General features: G+C 41.6%; 1 protein-coding gene across 1 annotated transcript; it reads left to right on the top strand.

Annotated features, from left to right (window-relative positions):
- Positions 1 to 603: 603 nt before the first annotated feature.
- Positions 604 to 19,672, top strand: ptpn3 (protein tyrosine phosphatase non-receptor type 3). The gene is made up of 27 exons (XM_073485272.1): positions 604 to 737; positions 1,418 to 1,469; positions 2,002 to 2,143; positions 4,265 to 4,399; positions 4,566 to 4,608; positions 4,805 to 4,886; positions 6,458 to 6,502; positions 6,592 to 6,644; positions 6,811 to 6,928; positions 7,031 to 7,118; positions 8,146 to 8,234; positions 8,315 to 8,378; positions 8,791 to 8,993; positions 9,079 to 9,204; positions 9,282 to 9,443; positions 10,380 to 10,482; positions 10,575 to 10,652; positions 10,761 to 10,817; positions 12,788 to 12,944; positions 13,062 to 13,237; positions 13,458 to 13,548; positions 13,744 to 13,805; positions 13,910 to 14,056; positions 14,733 to 14,861; positions 16,593 to 16,738; positions 16,855 to 16,990; positions 19,071 to 19,672. The coding sequence occupies exons 3-27, from the start codon at positions 2,075 to 2,077 to the stop codon at positions 19,143 to 19,145; spliced, it is 2,634 nt and encodes an 877-aa protein (XP_073341373.1). The 5' UTR covers positions 604 to 737; positions 1,418 to 1,469; positions 2,002 to 2,074; the 3' UTR covers positions 19,146 to 19,672.
- The last annotated feature ends 652 nt before the right edge of the window (positions 19,673 to 20,324 follow it).

The following is a 20,324-nucleotide window of genomic DNA, read 5'->3' as shown; positions in this document are numbered from 1 at the left end:
AAAATATTTGCCTCCAAAATGTCGTGGAGTTTAAAGAAAAAATGGAAAATACTCAAGAATCTCAAAATTGAACTTTAGTGCAGTACCCGAGTACATGTACTGAGTTACTTTCCATTACTACACTGTTGTATATACGTTTACTTAAAGGTGCACTACGTAGTTTTGGGGACGAAATTTTAACCAGAAGAGAAAAATCATCATTGATTGATTTTTGTTATGCCTAAACAAACTAAATAAACAACTGCTCTTTGTTGTCATGACTGAATAAAGGACAACACAGTGTAACACTGTTTTACTTTGTTTATATTTGGCGAACCCTGCCAACTTTCTAGCTTCAAACAGTGTTCTGGGGACCTTACCTTCCTCTGAGAGCAGCTTGTTTACTCACTTATGGAAAATATAATAATGTCTTGTTTATTTTAGTTTGTATTATTACCTCATTAATATTGTGGGAGTTTGAATGCCTTCTTCAAAACTACATAGTGCGCCTTTAACGACTGATGCGATGTATTGTCTTTTCCTATGCTTTGCGTGCGCGCGCACCCGGTAGCGCGCATCCCGGCGTGAGCGCGCGCGACGAAGGGGCGGGGCCGCGCGGAGTCAGCGCAGGCAGGGATGAGAAACTTGTCCCGGATATTTACCTAACGATACCTGGCTGCTGTGACGCGCCCCGTCCCGAGGTCTCCACAGCGGACTGTCCGAGGAATATGAGCCGTGTCTGACGCGGGACGAGCGAGGTACACTTCTCCTTCTCTGTCTTTTAAACCGTCTCTTCCCAGAAAAACACATTCACTTGGCCAAGTTGTAGCTACGAGCACGTAAAGCCCGTGGTTGGTGGAAAGTTTGGCCGGTGGAGTGTTCCTCCTTTTGGGTGTAGCTGTAGAAAACCTCAGGTTGGCAACAGGTTCCTTGTTCGCGCTCGGGCTCAAAGTACAGCGGGGTCAGTGAAGGGTTCATTATCGACAGAAATACACTGAGAGAGGCCCTGTTTATTCATTGGTATGTGTGTGTTTGGTGAAGTAACAGCAGAGGCTGTAGTTCTGAGCTTTAACATCTACGCTAGCTGTGTTTAAATCCTACAATGATCACTTTTAACTTGTGCTGAAAAGCCTATGGCAGAGAAATCTGTGTTCAAACCATCAGAAAGTACAAGAACTTTATTCTCAGTTCCTCATCTGTGAAGGTTACAGTATCAGAAATAGCAGCAAGATGCAAAACAGCCAGTGAGGTCATAGTGCATCATGATGAATCTGCTTTTTTAAATGTAGCATTAGCTTGTAAATTCATTAGACGCCTGCCTGTGAGAGGGTTATCATGGAAAACTGGTCATCAAACTGGGACCAGCTCTGTTTTAATATATTCAGAGTGTGTCACCGTGTTCAAACATTAACCCAAACAAAACTGTGTGTCCTTTCAGAAACCGGCCCGGATCCATTAATCGTTCACCTGGAAGCCAAGACAGGACACATGTATGGACACACACCGACATGCATGTAGCTTTCACACACTCACTCACACACACACACACACACACACACACACACACACACAGATTGATGTTAGGGTAAGTTTTTGGGTTACGTGCATGCATTAGTAGTGCATGTGTGATTTGCTTCCAGCGCCTGGTCGGTCTCAGATCTGTCGTGGTGCTGTCGATGGGCGTGTTCAACTCTGAAAATGTTTAACATTCTTATCATTCAGCTGCCTGCAAAAGGCGGAGAGACGCAGAGAGGGAGCGCAGCAGGGAGAGGGAAGGGACATGTTCAGACCCAGGCCAAATAATAAGGAATTACGCAAACACACACACATACAGCAGTCACTCCTTCGCATTCACGGTGCATTACTCACTGCAGCCCGATGCAGCCCATACAGTATATTACTCACCACACAGTGTCATCCTGAGGGAGGTGCTTTCATTGGAAGACAACAGGCTGGAAACATCTGACACTGTTTTTGTGGTTATGTGTGTGTGTGTGTGTGTGTGTGTGTGTGTGTTTCCAGGTCCCCTCTCAGTGACGAGCTAAGGGCAGGGTGTTTGTCTTGAGAGGGAGGCAGAGTTACCGTGGTAACAGACATGCCAAAACCGGACCTGCTCTGTCTAGTTCAGCTGCTGGACGGCACTATCGAAACCTTCAGAGTCAGCGTGCGTAACACACAAACACACACACACACACACACACACACACACACACACACACACACACACTGTTTCCTGGAGATCATATGTTGCTCCTATCTGTCTCTGGGTTCTGCTAATGATCGTAGTGTCAGTTCACCATACAGTGACCGACTACTCTTTCCTTTTCCCATTGATCCACATCTTCTCGTTGACCTTGGTTTGAAGGACACTGTTACCTCCTGCAGCTTACAGAGCTTGTCACACTGAGGAGCCTTTTACATCACGAGCATATCATCATGTCACACACTGCCCTGACAGCACTGACAAGCACACATGCAGAAAGGCAATCACAATATTGCTTTCTAGGACCGCAGCTGTGCAGCATCTTTATGTGAACGGTGGGAGAGCAGGGCGAGTCCTGTGGTTGTGATGTGCAGAGGGATTTCATTATTAAACTTTTTTTGGCCGCTGTGTTTCTCCCATGAAGACAAGGTTTTCTTTTACAGATTTTCACATGCTTTGAGGACAGTTTAGACTGGATTTTGTGTCCACACACATCAAAAAGTTTCCCGCTGCAGGAACACACTGTTCGCCACAGTTGACAGTAAACATGGTCCTCATGATGTGAATGTGCTGCTGGTAACAGAGAGTGTGGAGAAAATGTGGATGAGCTGCAGGTTATCCCTCAGTGCGATTAATAAAACAGTGAATAGTAGAAAAGTAGAGTTATGTGCTGCAATCAGATTTTCACCTGGATAAATGTATTATTGATTGTTTTGTCTGATTTACAAGCATTATTAATATTTAAAATCACCACACAGACACTCTTGGATATTTTAAAACATAAACATTCATATATTTCCAGCCTTATTTCTCATTATATTCCACCATGTCCCAGTGAGCAAAAAGTGGTCTAGATCATGTCTTTTAGACATCATTTATGGACATCCAAGACGTCTAAAAGACGTCCTCTGGGGAGCCAGAATGAAAGTTTTTTATACGTCTTTTCTGGACATTGTATAGACGTTTATATATCGTTTATCGACTAATTCTGGCTGTCAGTGGACGTCTAGACTGTTCCAGAGGGATGGAGCCCTAACATTGAAATCTGGCCGCTGTGTTTTGAACGAAGGCGGGAGTGGGCTGCTCGATTGAGATGGAAGAAAAAAGGTGGTAAAAAACTTCTAGGATCTCTAGTTTTAACAGGTGACCTATTTATCAGCTCTATTATTTACCATGTTTTGGTCATCCAGCCTTGGAACATTGGCCTAATTGATGAAGTTCACCTTCTGAAGTGACTGAAGTTGAAAAGACGTGTAAAATTATATTGTAAAAACTCTTGGACATCAATAATGAACGTTGAAAGATGTTACAAAAACACTTTAATACTGGCTCTGGCACTCTTTTGGATATGTTTTTGCTCAGTGGGTTTGGTCAAAGATTATACTAAGGTTTCTTATGGAGGGTTTGACATATGTGGACAGGGGGTCGATGCAGGGGATTGACTTCTGAAACAATCTTATTTGGGCCACTGAGGAGGACCTTGGTTTTGTCTGGGTTCAATTGTAGAAAATTGAGTGCCATCCACTTCTTTATTGCATCCAGACAGAGATGGTGGGTGCTCATATCATATCATATCATAACCAAGCTCCACTTCGCTGGAATAACCTTATACTACACATATGGGAGGCAGGCTCTGTTGACATTTCAAAATCAGGCTGGAAACAAATTTATTTTATTTTCACTATGAACCTAAATCACTGAATGTCTCCTTATTGACAGTCTTTTTATGGATACACTGTATGATCTTTGTTTTTAAATTAATCACCTCAACCATCTCGTCTCATTAACACTTCTACCTGTTTATTTGTGTGTAAGAGTGCTTATGAATGTGTCCATACTTTTACATGTATTGTTGTGTTTTGCTGTTTTTACTGACTTGTAAAGTGTGCAGAGACTCTCTGGGTGATATGCACTTTAAATAAACTGAAGTGGAAGTTGATAGAAAGTATCCTGATCTATACATGAAGCACTACTGCAGCATATGGCACAGTATATTTACATGTACAAATAGGCAGACATTAGAAATGTCACTCAAAGTTTTGGCTGGCATCAATAGAATCGTCTGTTGTTTCCATGTTTCAGAAGCAGGATGAAGGTGAGGTTCTGTTGGACCTCGTATGCGACCACCTGGGCCTGCAGGAGAGGCAGCTCTTCAGTCTGCAGATCAGAGAGTCCAGCACAGCCATCGCCTCGATCACAGCCAACACACACTCTCCTGTGAGCTCACTGTTCATCTGCGGCACATTCAGGCTGAGATTGTAATATATTGCACTCGCTGATTGCAGTTAAAGACGATGATAACCACAGGGTATGCTCGCATAAATGCTTTTTTTAGCCCCAGTTAGCCATTATACTTAATGAATTTCCTCTCTCTCTCTATCAGAGATGGTTGGAGCCTGAGAAACCCTTGAAGAAGCAGATTAAAGGTATCTGACTTGTTCTGGCTCTGAAGAATTTACTGTCTTTACCTGGAATTACTTCTCTAGATATATAAATGTTTTAAAATGTATTTCAGTACATTTATAGAAAGGAGGTGTAGGAGAGAAGAGGTGCTGTAGATGATTGAGGTGAACTTGTACCATGCGTACGTGTCACATTTGACAGGATGACATTTCTCTGCAGGTCTCGCTTCTCCCTTTTATCTGAACTTCAGAGTACGATTCTTCATCTCTGATCCCAACTCTTTGCAGCATGAACAGACAAGGTTAGTACATGTGCTGCTCTGTCATGAGTGTTTTTGTTATGTGGAGAAGTTGTATGACTCAGAAAGGTCCTTTTTGCAGGGATTGTTGATAAAAATGAAAAACTTACTGGTCAGTGTCTATCTAGTTTTGGCATTTTTTAATTCACCATCAATGCTTGGCTCAATCCAAGGCCAAATAAATAAATTCATGTTTTTGTGATGCGGTGCCAGTTCGAAATGAAGGTCAAACAAGTCTGAGAGGTTACAGCCATGCTAGCTGCTCCTTGAGGCTGCACTGAGGCACAGCAGTATTGGCTGATGTTTAGCAGTTCAGATGTAAAATTGACTGCATTTTATAAAGCGCTTTCTAGTCTACTGACCACTCAAAGTACACTGGAAGGTTTCTGTGCTCAGCCATTCACATGTTCAGACCTGATGGAACGGCCATTGGGAGCAATTTGGTGTTCAGTATTTTGCCCAAGGACAATTCCACATTCATGATGTTCTGAGTAGTGGACGACCTGCTCTACCTCCTGAGCCACAGCCACCCTCATATTTAGTCTGTTGCTTATTTTAGATTAGTGTGTAAGCAAGCTAACAGTTGCTAATTAGCTCTAAATACAACGTACAGCTGCGGATGATGAGAATGTCATTTGCTTTTGTAGGTATTCAGTCATAAACCAAAGTAACTGTGATATTTAAATGAAATATCAATATTGTGTTGATAATACACATATGAGAATGTTGTCTGAATAATTCAGCAAAGATATTCGGCCTGGTGCATCTTCTGTTTATGAGTTCATGGTTTCCTTTTCACCAGTAGGAAAAGGAAGGCTGAGGCTGAGTAGATGATAGTAATTGTTGTTGTTTTTTTTACAGTAACTACAGACTCCCTCTCAACCTCCTTAAACTTGTATTTTGAAGGTTAATTATTTGCCAAAAGAAGAAAAAACACATAGTAAACAAGGTTAAAAATGGATTTCTTTGCCAGCATTTTTTCAAATTTCTATAGATATTGTTATTGTGAATTCATTTGGCCACGATTATGGAGTGGTGAAAATCTGATATATTTAACAGCCCTTGAGGCTATTACATGAAAAGAACATCACCAGTGTTATTATAATTAATCCTGGGGGGACATACATTTGTGTATAAGATTTTATGGCAGACCATCCAAAGGTTGTTGAAACATTTTGTTCAAAAACCACAAATGTCAGGCTGCTGGCACTAGCTGAAAAGTCAGAGGATCACCAAAGTTAGTAGGATTCATCCTCCGAGAACCATGAATGTCTGTTACAAATATTGTGCCAATCCATATGGCAGATGTTAAGATTTTTCTCAGGAGAGTGGTGCTGGATGAAAAGTCAGGGGATCATCACATTTAGTAGAATTTGTCCTCTGAGGACCATGACTGTCTGTAGATCTATAAATGTGCAAAACATTGAATAGTTGTTGACATATCAGTCTGAATCAAGGTGGCAGAGCCAGGCAGCTTGTGTGGCTAAAAACACCAGAGTGTTTGAAGAGGTTTCTAAAGGAAACAGAAAATACAGGTTTGAGTTGTTAAAGTTCGTCTTGTTTCCTCCCTGCAGGCACCTGTACTTTCTCCAGATCAGGAGTGACATTAGAGAAGGACGGTGAGTAACACACAAACACAGCCGCCTATTCTCTTGTGCACAGTTTGTGTTTAGCTGTTATGATGTATAATCATGGAGCATGATTGCAGGTTGCAGTGCCCGCTGAGTGCAGCTGTAGTGTTGGCTTCTTACGCTGTGCAGTGTAAGTCCCATCTCTTCCAAGAGAAACAAATGATTAATGACTTAATAAGAACTCTGTGAGTAATTGCTCCTGTTGAGGATGCCGTCAGTAAGCAGCAGCTCTGTTACAGTACCCCAGCTGTCAGTATGTAGATCTGGTTATATGTTTATGTGTCAATCACCTGCAGCTGAGATGGGGGATCACAGTCTGTCTAGACTCCCTGGTTACATCTCCAAGTGCCACTTCATCCCTGAGCAGGATGAAGACTTTCTGTCTAAAGTGGAGGATCTGCATCCACAGCACAAGTAATACCTCAGTTCATTACATCTAGTTGTTCCTGGAAAACAACCAGCTTATTGTGCAGTAGCTTCCTGCTGTTGTGTGTGACTCTGTGTGTGCGTTCCCAGGGGGCTGAAGCAGAGCGAGGCAGAGCTGTGTTTCCTCAACACAGCACGGACGCTTGAGCTGTACGGAGTGGAGCTGCATGCTGCCTTGGTAGACTGATTCCTTTGATTAATCGCTCATGTGTTCTATTTAAAGGGACAATTCACCCCAAAATCAAAAATATTTTTCCTTCTACCTGTAGTGCTATTTATCCATCTAGATTGTTTTGGTGCGAGTTGCCGAGTTTTGGAGATATGGACTAGAAAGATGTCTGCCATCCCCCAAATATGATGGAACTAGATGGCACTCGGCTTGTGGTGCTCAAAGCACCAAAAACATACATTTGGTAAACTCAACAACAATGTCTCTTTCCAGAAATCATGACCTGGTTACTCAAGATAATCCACAGACCTTGTTGTGAGCAGTTTCACGTAGGAACTATTTTATTTCTATTGAACTACATCCGCCAACCGTGTCACCGTGTAGAGGGACTCATGGGTAAGAGGCTAGCTAACTAATACCCCTTTCACACTGGTCAAAAAACCTGCTAACATCTGGCTTTTGTCTTCAATGTGAATGTGTATAATCAGCATTTACTCCTGCGTCAATTGACTCTGCACGGGTATTTATCGCGTTTAGCTCTGATCGGCTGCAATGGAAACACAACACCTGGATGGACGCTGGCCTGTTAATACTTTCAAATCCATCTCTGTTAAAACAGTGTTAGAACATTGTTCAGTTAGCACCCAGTTTGAAAGAGAAACTGGAGTAAAAGTTTGTGAAAAAGCAACCATTGTTAGTGGCTTTCTAGAAAATAGTTCCTACATGAAACTGAACACAACAAAGTCTGTGGATTATTTTGAGTAACCGAGTCATGATTTCTGGAAGGAGTTCTGTTGAGTTTAGCAAATGTCTTCCTTTTTTGGTGCTTTGAGCAACACAAGGCATCTAGTTCAATTATATTAGAGAGAAGGCAGCCGTATCTGCGAAACTCTGTAACTCACACCAAAATAATCTAGATATATGGCACTACCGGTAAAAGGAAAAATATATGTTTTTGATTTTAAGGTGAACTGTTCCTTTAACTTCCTTTCATTACTGACACTTGTAGTCACTCCCTCGTCTTTCTTTCTCTCAGGACACCAACAACGCCCCTCTGATGGTGGGTTTGGCCTCCAGTGGTGTTGCAGTTTTCTGCAATATGATTTGCTCCAGTTTCTTCCCCTGGTGAGTGATGGAGCCACTAATTACTTGGCATGTTCCTGTAATTCTCTAAAGCCTCAACAAACTGCATTCTTCACATGTAGGGGCAACATCATCAAGATTTCATTCAAGAGGAAACGTTTTCTCATACACCTGAAACGTAAACATGTAAGTGAGTCCGTCTACGGTCTATTCGTTCTTGATTTGATTGATCTGCTCTGAGCAATTGCTGCTTTTAATTGCTCTGCACACTTGACTGGTAAATCCAATGTCAGCACAATTGTTTGATTGCTTTTTTATTGAGCTGTGATGTAATTATTATAGTTAAACACTTACAACACTGCACGGACTACATACAGGTGAATGGATTAAATTATTCATATCCACACTTTTGGCAGATTTTCTTTGTGTGTTTCAATGTGTGAAAAGTCATAAATCATTCATGAAAAATACAAGAAGAGGCAGTGTTTTATACCTGACAAGCAACCTGAGCAGAATCAGTTACATAACAGAGATGTGCCCTTGAATATTAGAGTTACATTTCAAAGCTTTACAAAAGCCTAATGTCTTCATTTTGCAGGGGGAAACCCAGGATTGTGAGGTGTCCCTGCTTCTGCCCTGTCCCAAGACTTGTAAGAACCTGTGGAGGTCCTGTGTGGATCATCACTCCTTCTTCAGCACCAACCGGACTGCCCGGAGTCCCAAATACAACAACAGCACAGTTCAGTCCTACAGAAAGCTCATAACACAACACCTGGGCCTCGGCAACAGTAAAACTGAGAGGTGAGCCTGCGCTTGTATATTCATGTGTACCTTCTTCTCATTGATACTGAACTAAAGTTTTCTCCTTTTCCTTCCTAATGTTCAGTGGTCCAGTGTGCCAGCGTGTGGTGGGAGGGATGGTGTGGAACCCGGTCCTGCAGAGGTCAATTTCATCAGAACACCTCGAGACCAAGAGTCTGCCCTCGAGATCGCCCCCAACCACCCCAAACTGGTACGACCTGCAGGTTTTGTCTAACTCAGCATCCTCTTTGTGTCCTGTCTTTTGATGAAATTTTGTCTCTCTGGCAGGCGAAGTCCTCGAGTTCGCCACGGTATCCGTAAACCTCGCCCGTCCTCAGTTGAACTGACCAATGAACTGAAAGACATGTCAGAGGGAGAGGATGTCTTCTACACATATAGGGCATCCGTGAGCAGCAGCAGGATGGACAGTGAAGGGGATTCACCGCATAAGTTAGTATCAGATACAACAGTAATGGTTTCTATCGACTTCTGAGGTTCAAGCACTCTCTCTCTCTTCAGTGGGCTTAGTTGGCATGACATATATACCTCTATGTAAAGTTCTAATTAGTATCCGTGTTTCCTTCAGTGTATTTTTATGTGCATGGTTGATAAAAGCAGCGTAATAACGTCCTCAATTGGAAACACCTTTTCAGAATAAGTTCTGACTCAGCAAAGAAGCATCTGCTATGTTGTTAATAAGCTTGTAAATAAGATTTTCAACAATGGTTAGTGTCAACCAAAGATGGTTTACTTCAAAAAAGAAGCACCTCTCTGTATCGATTTGAAATCTGGATGTTTGGGAAGAGCAGTTAGCCATTACTTTAGCAACAACTAAAGCTATCTGTCCATCAGTGTTGAGGCAGAGCAGCCAGAGGACATCAGAGGGAAAACCAGAAAACATTTTCCCCGTAGAATATGATCCAGTTCTCCGACATAGTTTTTATTGTGTCACATAGTGCCATAAAGTATTACACACTTTTCCTGGGGGATCCTACATGCCCATCCAAGTTACATAGTCAAAATACAAGCGATTGGGGCACAGAGTGGGACTGACAGACTGACTGACAGAGATACCATTCATCCTATTACAAGACACTGTACCATCAAAATGATTTTGAAGCTGTCATTTTAAGGTAAAATAGTTACATACTGTTGCTTCCTCTTTGTAATTATTGCTACAAACACATCATAGTCATTACTGTGTTGACAGCCAGATAGGCCTCACAATTAAGTATTTTTCCTAAATCGTTCAGCCCTAATGTGTGTTGTCAAAGAATTTATTTTAACAAAAGAAAAGAAATGATAAGGATATGAGAGAAGTCATAATATTTATTTCTGAAAGTCATTTTTTTAGTCTGTATAATCTCTTTATTTCATCTCTTTCAGCCTTTCTGGCACTTATAACCATGTGACAGATGAGGTTCTGATGCAAACTGATGACAGTATCGGAGAGGAGGATGGTGACCAAAGCTTACACCACTACAACAAGGTCTGTTATCTAATCGTCAACTCTAAATGAGTCTACTTGTTTTCATCATTTGCACGCATATGAATTGATTCTGAGTACTTGTATCTACGCAGGGTGCTCTTGGCGATGGTGACTTGATGCTGATATGTATCGCCCCCGATCATGAGGGCAAGTTTGGCTTCAATGTTAAAGTGAGTCGCTCTCTTACACTCAACCCACAAGGACTAAGTTTCATTTGTTTACACACTTTGTGTTGTCACCTGCGGTCTTGCTCCATTTAATTGCCCAACTCTTTCTAGGGTGGGGTGGATCAAAAGATGCCTCTGGCCATCTCCCACGTCAAACCTGACTCTCCGGTAAGAACCGACTCACATGTGTTTGTGCTTTGACGGTGTGGCGTCTCCAGGTTGTGGCAAAATACCTTTGTGATGAAATGTGAGAACAGTATCGACTAAAGGATTAATATTTATCCAGATGGACTGGACTGACACAGAGCTGTGACAATTAGTCAATCAATTCATTTGTCAATTGACACAAAAAATTACTTAGTTACTATTCTGAAAAGCGATTAATCATGTAAGTCAAGCAAAAATGCCAATGTGATAGGAATATGAAATATCTTTGGGTTGGGGAGTGTTGGTCGGACAATCTAAACAATTTTAAGAGGTCACCTTTGGCTTGAGGACACTGTGGACATTTCTTACCATTGAGACAATTAGTTGATTAATTAAACGGATTAAGGTATAATTCAAAAAAATTATGTAAATATTATAAGAAATTACCCTTAAAAACAGAAACCAACTCTCTTTATTTGGATTCCTTATATCTGTTTGTAAAAATTGTGACCAAGAGACATTATGCACTATTTTTATGCTGGTCAACTGGTCATTTAAAGGAAAATGTTAGTATAGCTGGACCAATACTGGATTTTTGAGGCCGAACCTGATATCGATATTTGGCAGTTTGAAAAATCCTATATGACAACATTCAAATACAGTTGTAGAGTGCTGGCAATATTACTCTTATATTCCTATTTCCATTTTAATTCTTATATCCCTGTGTGTATCTGTGTTTTTGCTTAAATTATCTATCTCATCTCTGTATCTTATGTTCACAAATGCAATTCATGCATAAATGTAAAGACAGTCCATGGATTTTTGTTGTCTTTTCAATGTCCATATTTAGTTCCTGAGAAACAACCCTGAAAATATACTGTTAATGAATAGTCAAACACAAGAAAACCCCAAAAAAGGTACATTATAATGGAGAAGTTAGACACAAGGTGTTCATATTTAAAGGAACGTTATGTAAAAATTGGCATTTCGTGCGATTTGGCGCCCCCCACAGTTTCTGAGTGCAACACCATTGTCGTAAATACAATTCCCAGGTCTGTCACAGTGTCAGTTGTAATGTAGGTGCTGACTACAAACAAAACTCATTACATCATAACAATGTTATGTGTTGAAAACTTGTATGTTGAAGTAAACATGTATGTAACGCTGTGATCCTACCCTCCCACTGAAGTTACATAGTGCAGATACAAGTGATAGGGGGGCTGACTGGCTGTGACAGAGACACCATCCACCCTGTTACAAGACACTGTACCATCAGAATGATTCTGAGGCTGTTATTTTAAGATAAAAAACTTTAAATGAGGAGAAAAAGAATCGACCAGTTGTTTTACTGTTGAAAAGATATTAAATAACTGGGGACCATTTAGTCAGGAATACATCTGTTTTTAATTGTAGTCTAGCAGTTATATTGTCCATATGAAAACCTTAATTCTGATCGTCTTTGTGGCAACAAGAAGAAGGACTCGCTGCTGTAGTGGCCGATGGTAACTTTTAAAAAACAAACGCAAAACATGAAGAAATATCTCAATTCAGATCCCTTAGATTTTTAAAAGAAAATTGTGACCAAGATGCAAACTGAGCAAGACATTTTACTGTTTAAAAATTAACTTGAGATTTCTCTAAAGTGGAGATAATTTGTGATAGCGATAATGTTTCTGTCACATTTCCACAAAATAGTCTGGTTGAATTCTGTTCATTACACATTAGAATGGTTATTTTTGCATTTCCATCATCAAAAGTTGTGGATGTCACCAAAAGAACCACTCCATGCTTACTGTTTAAGTACCACAAACCTTTTTTAGCATTTCTGCAATTTCTTATTACTTATTGGCCAACATACAACTGATACAGACATATACAATTGCTATAAAATCGGTCTTCCTCTAATCTTGAGTTGCAGCCCTAGACCGAAAAGACAGATCGACGTTTGGTGTGTGGATGTAAGTTTTTAATTGGTCCTCTGTTGTTTGTAGGCAGGTCGATGTGAGCCCAAACTCCTGGAGGGAGACCTGGTGGTGCTCATCAACGGTCGAGACATTTCTGAACACACGCATGACCAGGTTGTCATGTTCATACGAGCCAGCAGAGAGTCGCACTCCAGAGAGCTGGCCTTGCTTATCAGACGTAAAGGTGTGTGTGTGACAGAGAGACAAAACTGCTGAAGCAGCGTGTGATCCAAGTGGGCACACTGTCTTGTCATGTTTCTATGAATATTTATCACAGCCTTGAACTGTCCTTGTATTCCAGGTACTGGCCGTGTGGCACCCCTGCTGCAGCTGCCTCCCGCCCTCACACTCACCGGCCAATCGCAGGGAGACAAGCCGCATTCACCTGGCCAGTCGGGGCGGGTCACGACACTGGAGGAGTCAGTGAGACAGCTGGAGAGAGGAATACAGTCTGGCACACTTAGCTTTCATTTTGAGGTATTTAAAATGAAGTCAACAGGTTTTTATATGCAGGAGCAGAATACTTCTTTATTTTAAGCAGGATTAGGTAGTTATTTGGGGATCATAACGAGCCGATTTTGGGACAGATGTTGGCCCTAATCTACACTCCTGACAATCCAAAACAAAGGTGCCGTGACTGGCTTGGAATATGTAGTTTTTGTTTGTGTTTGTTTACACGTGTGCTTGTAATTTCTAGAATTTATACAGGAGGAAGCCGGGTCTGTTTCTTAGCTGTGCTCGGCTCCCAGAGAACATGGACAAGAATCGATATAAGGATGTTTTACCTTGTAAGTTATTGTGACTATGTGTCTGTCCCCTGCTGCTGTTCGTCTCTTCCCTACCTGGTGCACTCAACCCCTCTACTTTCAGCTCTGTGCTGCCTTTCTAACCTTCATCTGGAGCTGTGGCACCTCATGAAATTTAATTGTTTTGGCCTGCGGTGCGTCGACAGCTCTGTTATGACCCTCCTGCTCTTCTTTCAGATGATTCTACCAGGGTGGTGCTCCAGGGTCGGGAGGACTACATCAACGCCAGCCACATCACGGTGCGCATCTCTGATGTGTGAACTGTGTTTCGTGTCCTTGTCTGACATTAAATGTAAACTCATCCTCTATGTGGTGTGTGTGTGCATCTTCGTCTGTGTCTTAGGTGGCGCCCCCAGTGTCTGGTGTTTGTTTACGTTATGTTGCGGCTCAGGGTCCATTGCCACAGACCTTCACTCACTTTTGGCAGACTGTTTGGGAGCAGCAGATACACACCATCATCATGCTAACAACTCTGACAGAGAGAGGACGGGTATACATACTTCTACATGTTCATACTTTTATAGTACAAACACGAGTAAACAGAAAGGGAACTCTTGAACGTAAAATCACACAGCTCGGTGTCAGTGATGCGTGAGCACACTAATTACTTCTTGCACATTATTACATGCTGTTTTATTTGATACATGATTACTGTAGTTACAAGCTCAAGTGGGGATGTTTGCACACAAAAACAATCAATCTGCACAGTTGTGAATAATAACAGGGTTTCAACTGTGGCGGAAAGCTAAATGTAAAGTGTGAGCAGGGTGGAAATGAGATAAATCATCTGAGGGTGAAGACACATCCACTCGGAGACAGAGGCAGCGACGCATCAAGGTCGTGTTGAGTGAAGATGTCTCTGTCTCAGCTTGCCTGTTGCTTGGTAACCAGATGCTTAACATTAATTGATTGATTATTCGTCAAGTGCCCCAAGTTTTCCCTCTTCTTGAGGATCACACACACATCGACAATCAGTTCACATCCTGCTCCTGATGAATTGCTTTTGTTCCTCAGTCTGGCGGGTGGAACGCACCACACTGTTGAATACGAGTCTGATTTCATGAGTGGCGAGTGCAGCAGATGTAGCAGCAGTTGTAAATTGTATCCTGACTCATGACTCACATCAGATGTAATGTAATTTGTCGGTTGATGTCATACACCTGCAGACCAAGTGCCACCAGTACTGGCCGCATCCGCCAGAAGTGAAGGATTACGGGCACATGCGGGTGAAGTGTCACTCGGAGGAGTGTAACCTGGCGTACGTGACGCGACAGTTCACCCTGACACACACACAGGTACAGAAACTAAAGCTACAGAAAATTAATGAGCAACTATTTTAATAATGGTGTAATTGTTTAAAGGTCCAGTGTGTAGGATTTAGTTCCATTAAGTGCCACGCAAAACACAAAAGGCCCTCTCTAGAGCCAGTCTTTGGTATGTCCCTTCTGGGCTACTGTAGAAACATAATGGTGCAACATGGTGGAAGAGGACCCACACTTTCTGTAGGTGTAAATGAAAACTAAAACTAAGGTAATAAAAAAAAGGGGAGGAATCTTTTCAGGTGATTATACACTAATGTAAACATCATTTCAAATATTATATTCCATATCTGCACATTAGATCCCCCTAAATCATACACACGGGACCTTTAAAGTCCAACATATAAACTTTTTAAGCTTCTCAAATGTGAAAATGTGATGATTTTACATGTCTTAACATTGTAGTAAATTCAATATTTTGTGGTTTTAAACTTTTTTTTTCTTTATTTCTGAACCTATCGCTGCCCATCTGCAGTACCTTTAAGGCCCAGCAGTGGGCAGGGACAGATATATCTGTAATGGTGTGTACAGTATGTTGTCCAATGTACACTGATAGGAAAACTTTTTATTCTTGAAATTATATCATTTTTTAAAATTAGTTTTAGACACATTCTTTAAACACATTTTAAAAAAATTGCAAAAAATGTGTGTATATTGGCCAATATATTGACATATACATTTTTTTACTCCCTATTATCGGCATAGGCCCTAAAAATCCTTTATCGGCTGAGCTCTAAAAGTTAAGCAAATGTATACAGTATGGTGATTGTCAATTTTCATGTCGCTGTGTACCTTGAAACTGTTGTCCCACTGCAACCCGACAGACATTTTTTCGAGGTAGAAGCAGGCAGATTAATCAATTGTGAAAATAATCATTAAATGCATGCCTGCTTTTATATCCTCATGAGACATGAGCAAAGCATGACCATGGTCACACAACCTGGAGCTTTTTCTGTTTGTATGTTTGGTAGCAATATGTTCCATGTTTGTGCCATATGTCACATAACAGAGCTCACTGCAGGCTGCAGCCACTCCTGGCAAACTATCTGCAGCCAACATACATACACTTATTTCTGTGTGGGTGGTTTGGACTGTATGTGCATGTGGGAGGGCATGTGCATGTATATTACTGTATTTCCTACTGTGCGTACTGTATGTGTGGATGTGCAGCAGTGTGGGTCTCTTCCTGAGAAGTTTATATGGTTGATAATCAGATTAAATGAGCTGTTTTTCACATTCACCTCCATGGTGAACAGGTAAACAAACAAAGATAATGCTCAAGGAGGCATGAAGTCTGAATGCACACACACATGCAGTCACAGATACTGCTGTGTGGGCCCATCTGCTCCTCTGGCGGAGCGAGTTAATCCCTGCATGGAGTCACAGGTCACATGACCGCTATAAACTCTAAACTCAGCTATTTCCTCCCCGCCTTCACTTTTTCGTCCAGCTCTGGTCTTTTTCCTCTCTCCTCTCTCCACCCCACCTGTGTCCCTCTTCACTTCCTAATATCAGTGTCACCGACTGGTCACGTGCAGGTTTGTGCTCCTCACCTGCTCCGTTTTTCCACTAAACCCTTGTTTTGTAACAAGTAGTCTGATGTGGGTGATTTATTTCCAAAAGGTTACATGTTTATTTATTGTTTGAAGGTTATGCAATACTTTAATACTCTCTGATTACCTGCCATTTCATGTGTGTGTGTGTTAGCGGGGTGAGGAACGTGCAGTCACACACCTGCAGTACGTCGCGTGGCCGGACCACGGCGTACCCGATGACCCCTCAGACTTTCTGCTGTTCATCAGCTCGGTCAGGGAGCGGAGGAGAGGTGAAGAGCCACTAATGGTACACTGCAGGTAACACACACACACAAAAACACACACCGTCTCTCTCTCCCTAATTAAACACTGCCAGCATGTAGCGTACCCGCCTCTACTGTACACTCAGTGTGTGCTTTGAATGACTCTTTCAGCGCTGGGATTGGACGGACAGGTGTTCTGATCACGATGGAAACGGCGCTCACTCTGCTGGATGCAGGTCAGCCGGTGTTCCCGCTGGACATCGTCAGAACGCTGAGAGATCAGCGAGCCATGATGGTTCAGACCACGGTACACAGAAACACACTTAGGTTCATAGTATCATTGGAATTTATTTATTTGACCACAGTGGTTCCTCTCTCCCTTATTTAATCCTTTATTTTAATTTATTGCGTCATGATAACTTGTAGATTTGTCCACAATAGTTCTACATCAAGTTTATGAGTCTTTAAGTGGTTATGAAACTGTTTCAATTTAATAACGTTGCTTCTATATGACCTACACAAGCAAAGAGCATCAGCGGGATGATTGTCTATTTCTGAATAGTTATTATAGTTATTCTTAATGCCTGTCATTGGGCAGATTCGGACTTATCTGGATTGGATAAATCATGAAATTAAAACTATTTTTAATGGTGGGGTGCTGAAAAGGAATTGAAGCTTGTCACAGTCAGAGAAAATTGCTTTTTCTTAGCTCAAAACAGGCTGGTCAAATCGTGCATTTATTATTTAAGAAAATAACATTTGGGATTTTATTTTTCATTAGACATCCTGAATTAGTTTGAAATGTAAAAACTTTTGTTTTGTATAGGTTAAAGAAAGTGATCAGCTTCTGGAAGATTAAAAATCTGTCGAATTCTCTAAAAATACCATATTAAGAACTTAGAGTCTCAAAATGACTTTATAAAGGTCAACGTCACAGTTTTTGACATCTGTGTGCTCCTCAACTTCAACCCTCATTAATAGAAATGTGGCTGCCACAGTGTTACACTGACGGCTGATGAGGTGGAACAGGCGGGCAGGAGTTGGAAGCCGTGCTCTGTTGCACCTCAGCGGTATCAGTCAAGGAAAGTGTTACTCATTGCTTTGGTTTGAGGTAGTGCTGGGAATATGGCAACCCTCCAATCATAAGCCTGCTTCCAGGATACTACTGCTACCACTATCGCCCTTATTTTGAAAGGAGATCCAATCCCTGAGGCTTTTCACTCTGATGTTTTTGTGCTGATGGAACGCTTCCTCAGGTTTCCCTCATGTGTTTGTGTCTCTGACAGTAATGGAAAACATGCACAGTCAGAGGACAAACCGTCGTGTGCATTGAAGGAGAAGGCTGGCAACAAATCTCATGAAATCCTGTAGTGTGCTAGTTCGTCTCTCAATACTTTCCAGCTTCCCAACCCTGTCTGTGAGACTAAAATCAATGTCACCACAAGGCCCGCTCAGTAGCTGTTCTGGAGCTTTCGATTGTTTCACACAGTCTTCCTCAGCAGATGGTGTTGCCAAAAATATTCAGTTTTATTTTTAGAGATGCTAACAGCATGGCTCTATGGAAGGCAGCTTCGGTCGATTGGTCGGTCCATCACTTTGGTTCAGACTGGAAAATCTCAACAAACATTTCATGGTTTGCTTTGAAAGACAAATAGTTTCTAAAAGATAAATTCTGTTGAGGGGTTTAGATTACTGATTGCAACATAAGGAGCCAGCAGATGACTGAGGGCCACACAGGATAGCCCATGAACTGGTCATAGGATTTGTGATTGCTATCATGGTGGTGTTTAACATTAAATCCACTTGTTTGTAGTTATGTCAAATGAATTTATCTGTCTCATGAGGTCCAGCAAAGTAAAAGTCAATCCACTTTTCCTGAAACTTCCTTTTCTCCTCAACTGTACCGCGTTTTTGGCACAGTGGCTTTTCCATCTCACTTCCACATTAAACTGCTGAGATGTCCAGCTAACAGCCCTAGCATTGATGGCAGAAAACTATTCCCGCGACACTCACAAGGTTTTCTACAAGTTGTCATTACTGACCTGACAAACGATTGTTAGGGGGGTGCAGTTTGTAGTGTCACATATTAAACGTAGGCTACTGATTCCCAAAGTGCGGGCTGTTCCCTCATGGAAGGCTGTGAAGGTAATGCAGGTAGGCCTGTTTATTTACAATAACTAAATAAAACATTGCTATGCTAATGCAATTGGGATGCTAATGTGTTTTAATAAGTTTGTGGATAACACTGGACTCCATGACAGAAGAATTTTGGTTTCACAGACAACTCTTGTCAGTAGGATCAGTTCATTGTTGATTTGAATATAACCCTTTCAAAAACAGCAGCGTTGTCTGATAGCTAACAACACTTTATATGTTGTGTGTTTCAGTGTCAGTTCCAGTTTGTGTGTGAAGCCATTCTGCGAGTCTACAAAGAGAAACAGGGCGGATCTACAGCACCGTAGGCCGAAGCAGCAACAGGACCAGAACAGACACATTAACTGTTTCAGCCTCATCTCATTGCGGGCGACTTCCACAGAGGGACTTAACGGATTAATCTGTCATCGCCTATGGAACTGGTACCCAGAGCGGATAATGAGAATATAACTAGCTTCAGAGCACAGCTTCTCTGTGACCTCCCACCTAGTCGGTGTTTAGTTTTAAATGATAGAGCATCGAGCTTGTAGAGGCTGCTGATGTGAGCTGCTAATTTCTGTCCATGAGGCCATACGGGAATGTTGCCTCTACTTATTAAGCTACATGTGCCTTAGACCGATGCCTCCCAGCCGATGGTTCGGACAGGGCGGGAAAGGCAGACCTGGATCGATATATTCTGTAGTTTATCTTTGTTTCCAAAGATGAAGAGCAAGGTGGGCTTTAGATCACTACAGTAGATACTGTGAGGTCACGGCTGCCTGCCAGCGGAGCATCAAACTCACTGTTCAACACTCTTAAATTATTACAACACTAAATAAACACTGATTTATACTGATGTGTCTGCTTTGTCATTTCCTCTGATGATTAACATTTTAGATCAATAAATAAGGATATGTTGATGTTGCTTTAAAGGCTTGATGGTGTTTTCATAACAAATACAAGCCATTTTTCCTCAGGATGAAGCTGCTGACTGAAGTCTGCTTATTTAACCTTCAGCTGAGTGCCTCTAAAGTTGGCATTTTATCAGGGAAACTATATCAGCATCACAAATCAGCCAGATACTGTCTGCTGAAGACAAAATATTGACTTACAGAAACAACAACATGTAACATCGCTGTCAGGATTTTGGTATCTCTGCAAGTTTATGATCTTGATACTCTTTTAGGGTGTTGTTTAAGTTGTACTGATACCACTAAAATGAAAGAGAATGATACAGAATCTTATAATTTTATATATATATAAGACGTTTTGTCCAAGAGATGCACTCAGGGGAGTTTGTGTGAATCTGTAGCTGCTACTTGGGTCATATTCTCAGTTTACAGTTAAAAATGTATACATGTATTGGACTCCAAACAGCAATAATGATTGGGCAGAAAGATTTTCTCAGAGAGTTAAAGGGTATCTCCACCAATTATACACATTAAAATGTGTTTACAGGTTTTGGGGAGTGCTACTGCCTATGTGAACAAAAAGTATAAAGCCTTTTG

Source organism: Pagrus major, chromosome 17, assembly GCF_040436345.1.
Source record: "Pagrus major chromosome 17, Pma_NU_1.0".
Classification (NCBI taxonomy): Eukaryota; Metazoa; Chordata; class Actinopteri; order Spariformes; family Sparidae; genus Pagrus; species Pagrus major.
Note: the sequence above shows the minus strand (reverse complement) of the source record. Positions and strands in the feature narration are given on the sequence as shown.

What these genes read in the sequence shown, in the direction of transcription:
- ptpn3 (XM_073485272.1), top strand. Translation starts at nt 2,075, where the DNA reads ATGCCAAAACCGGACCTGCTCTGTCTAGTTCAGCTGCTGGACGGCACT. An exon ending in AGTGACATTAGAGAAGGACG is followed by an intron (nt 6,503 to 6,591) that starts GTGAGTAACACA and finishes GCATGATTGCAG; the next exon opens with GTTGCAGTGCCCGCTGAGTG. An exon ending in GGCTTCTTACGCTGTGCAGT is followed by an intron (nt 6,645 to 6,810) that starts GTAAGTCCCATC and finishes AATCACCTGCAG; the next exon opens with CTGAGATGGGGGATCACAGT.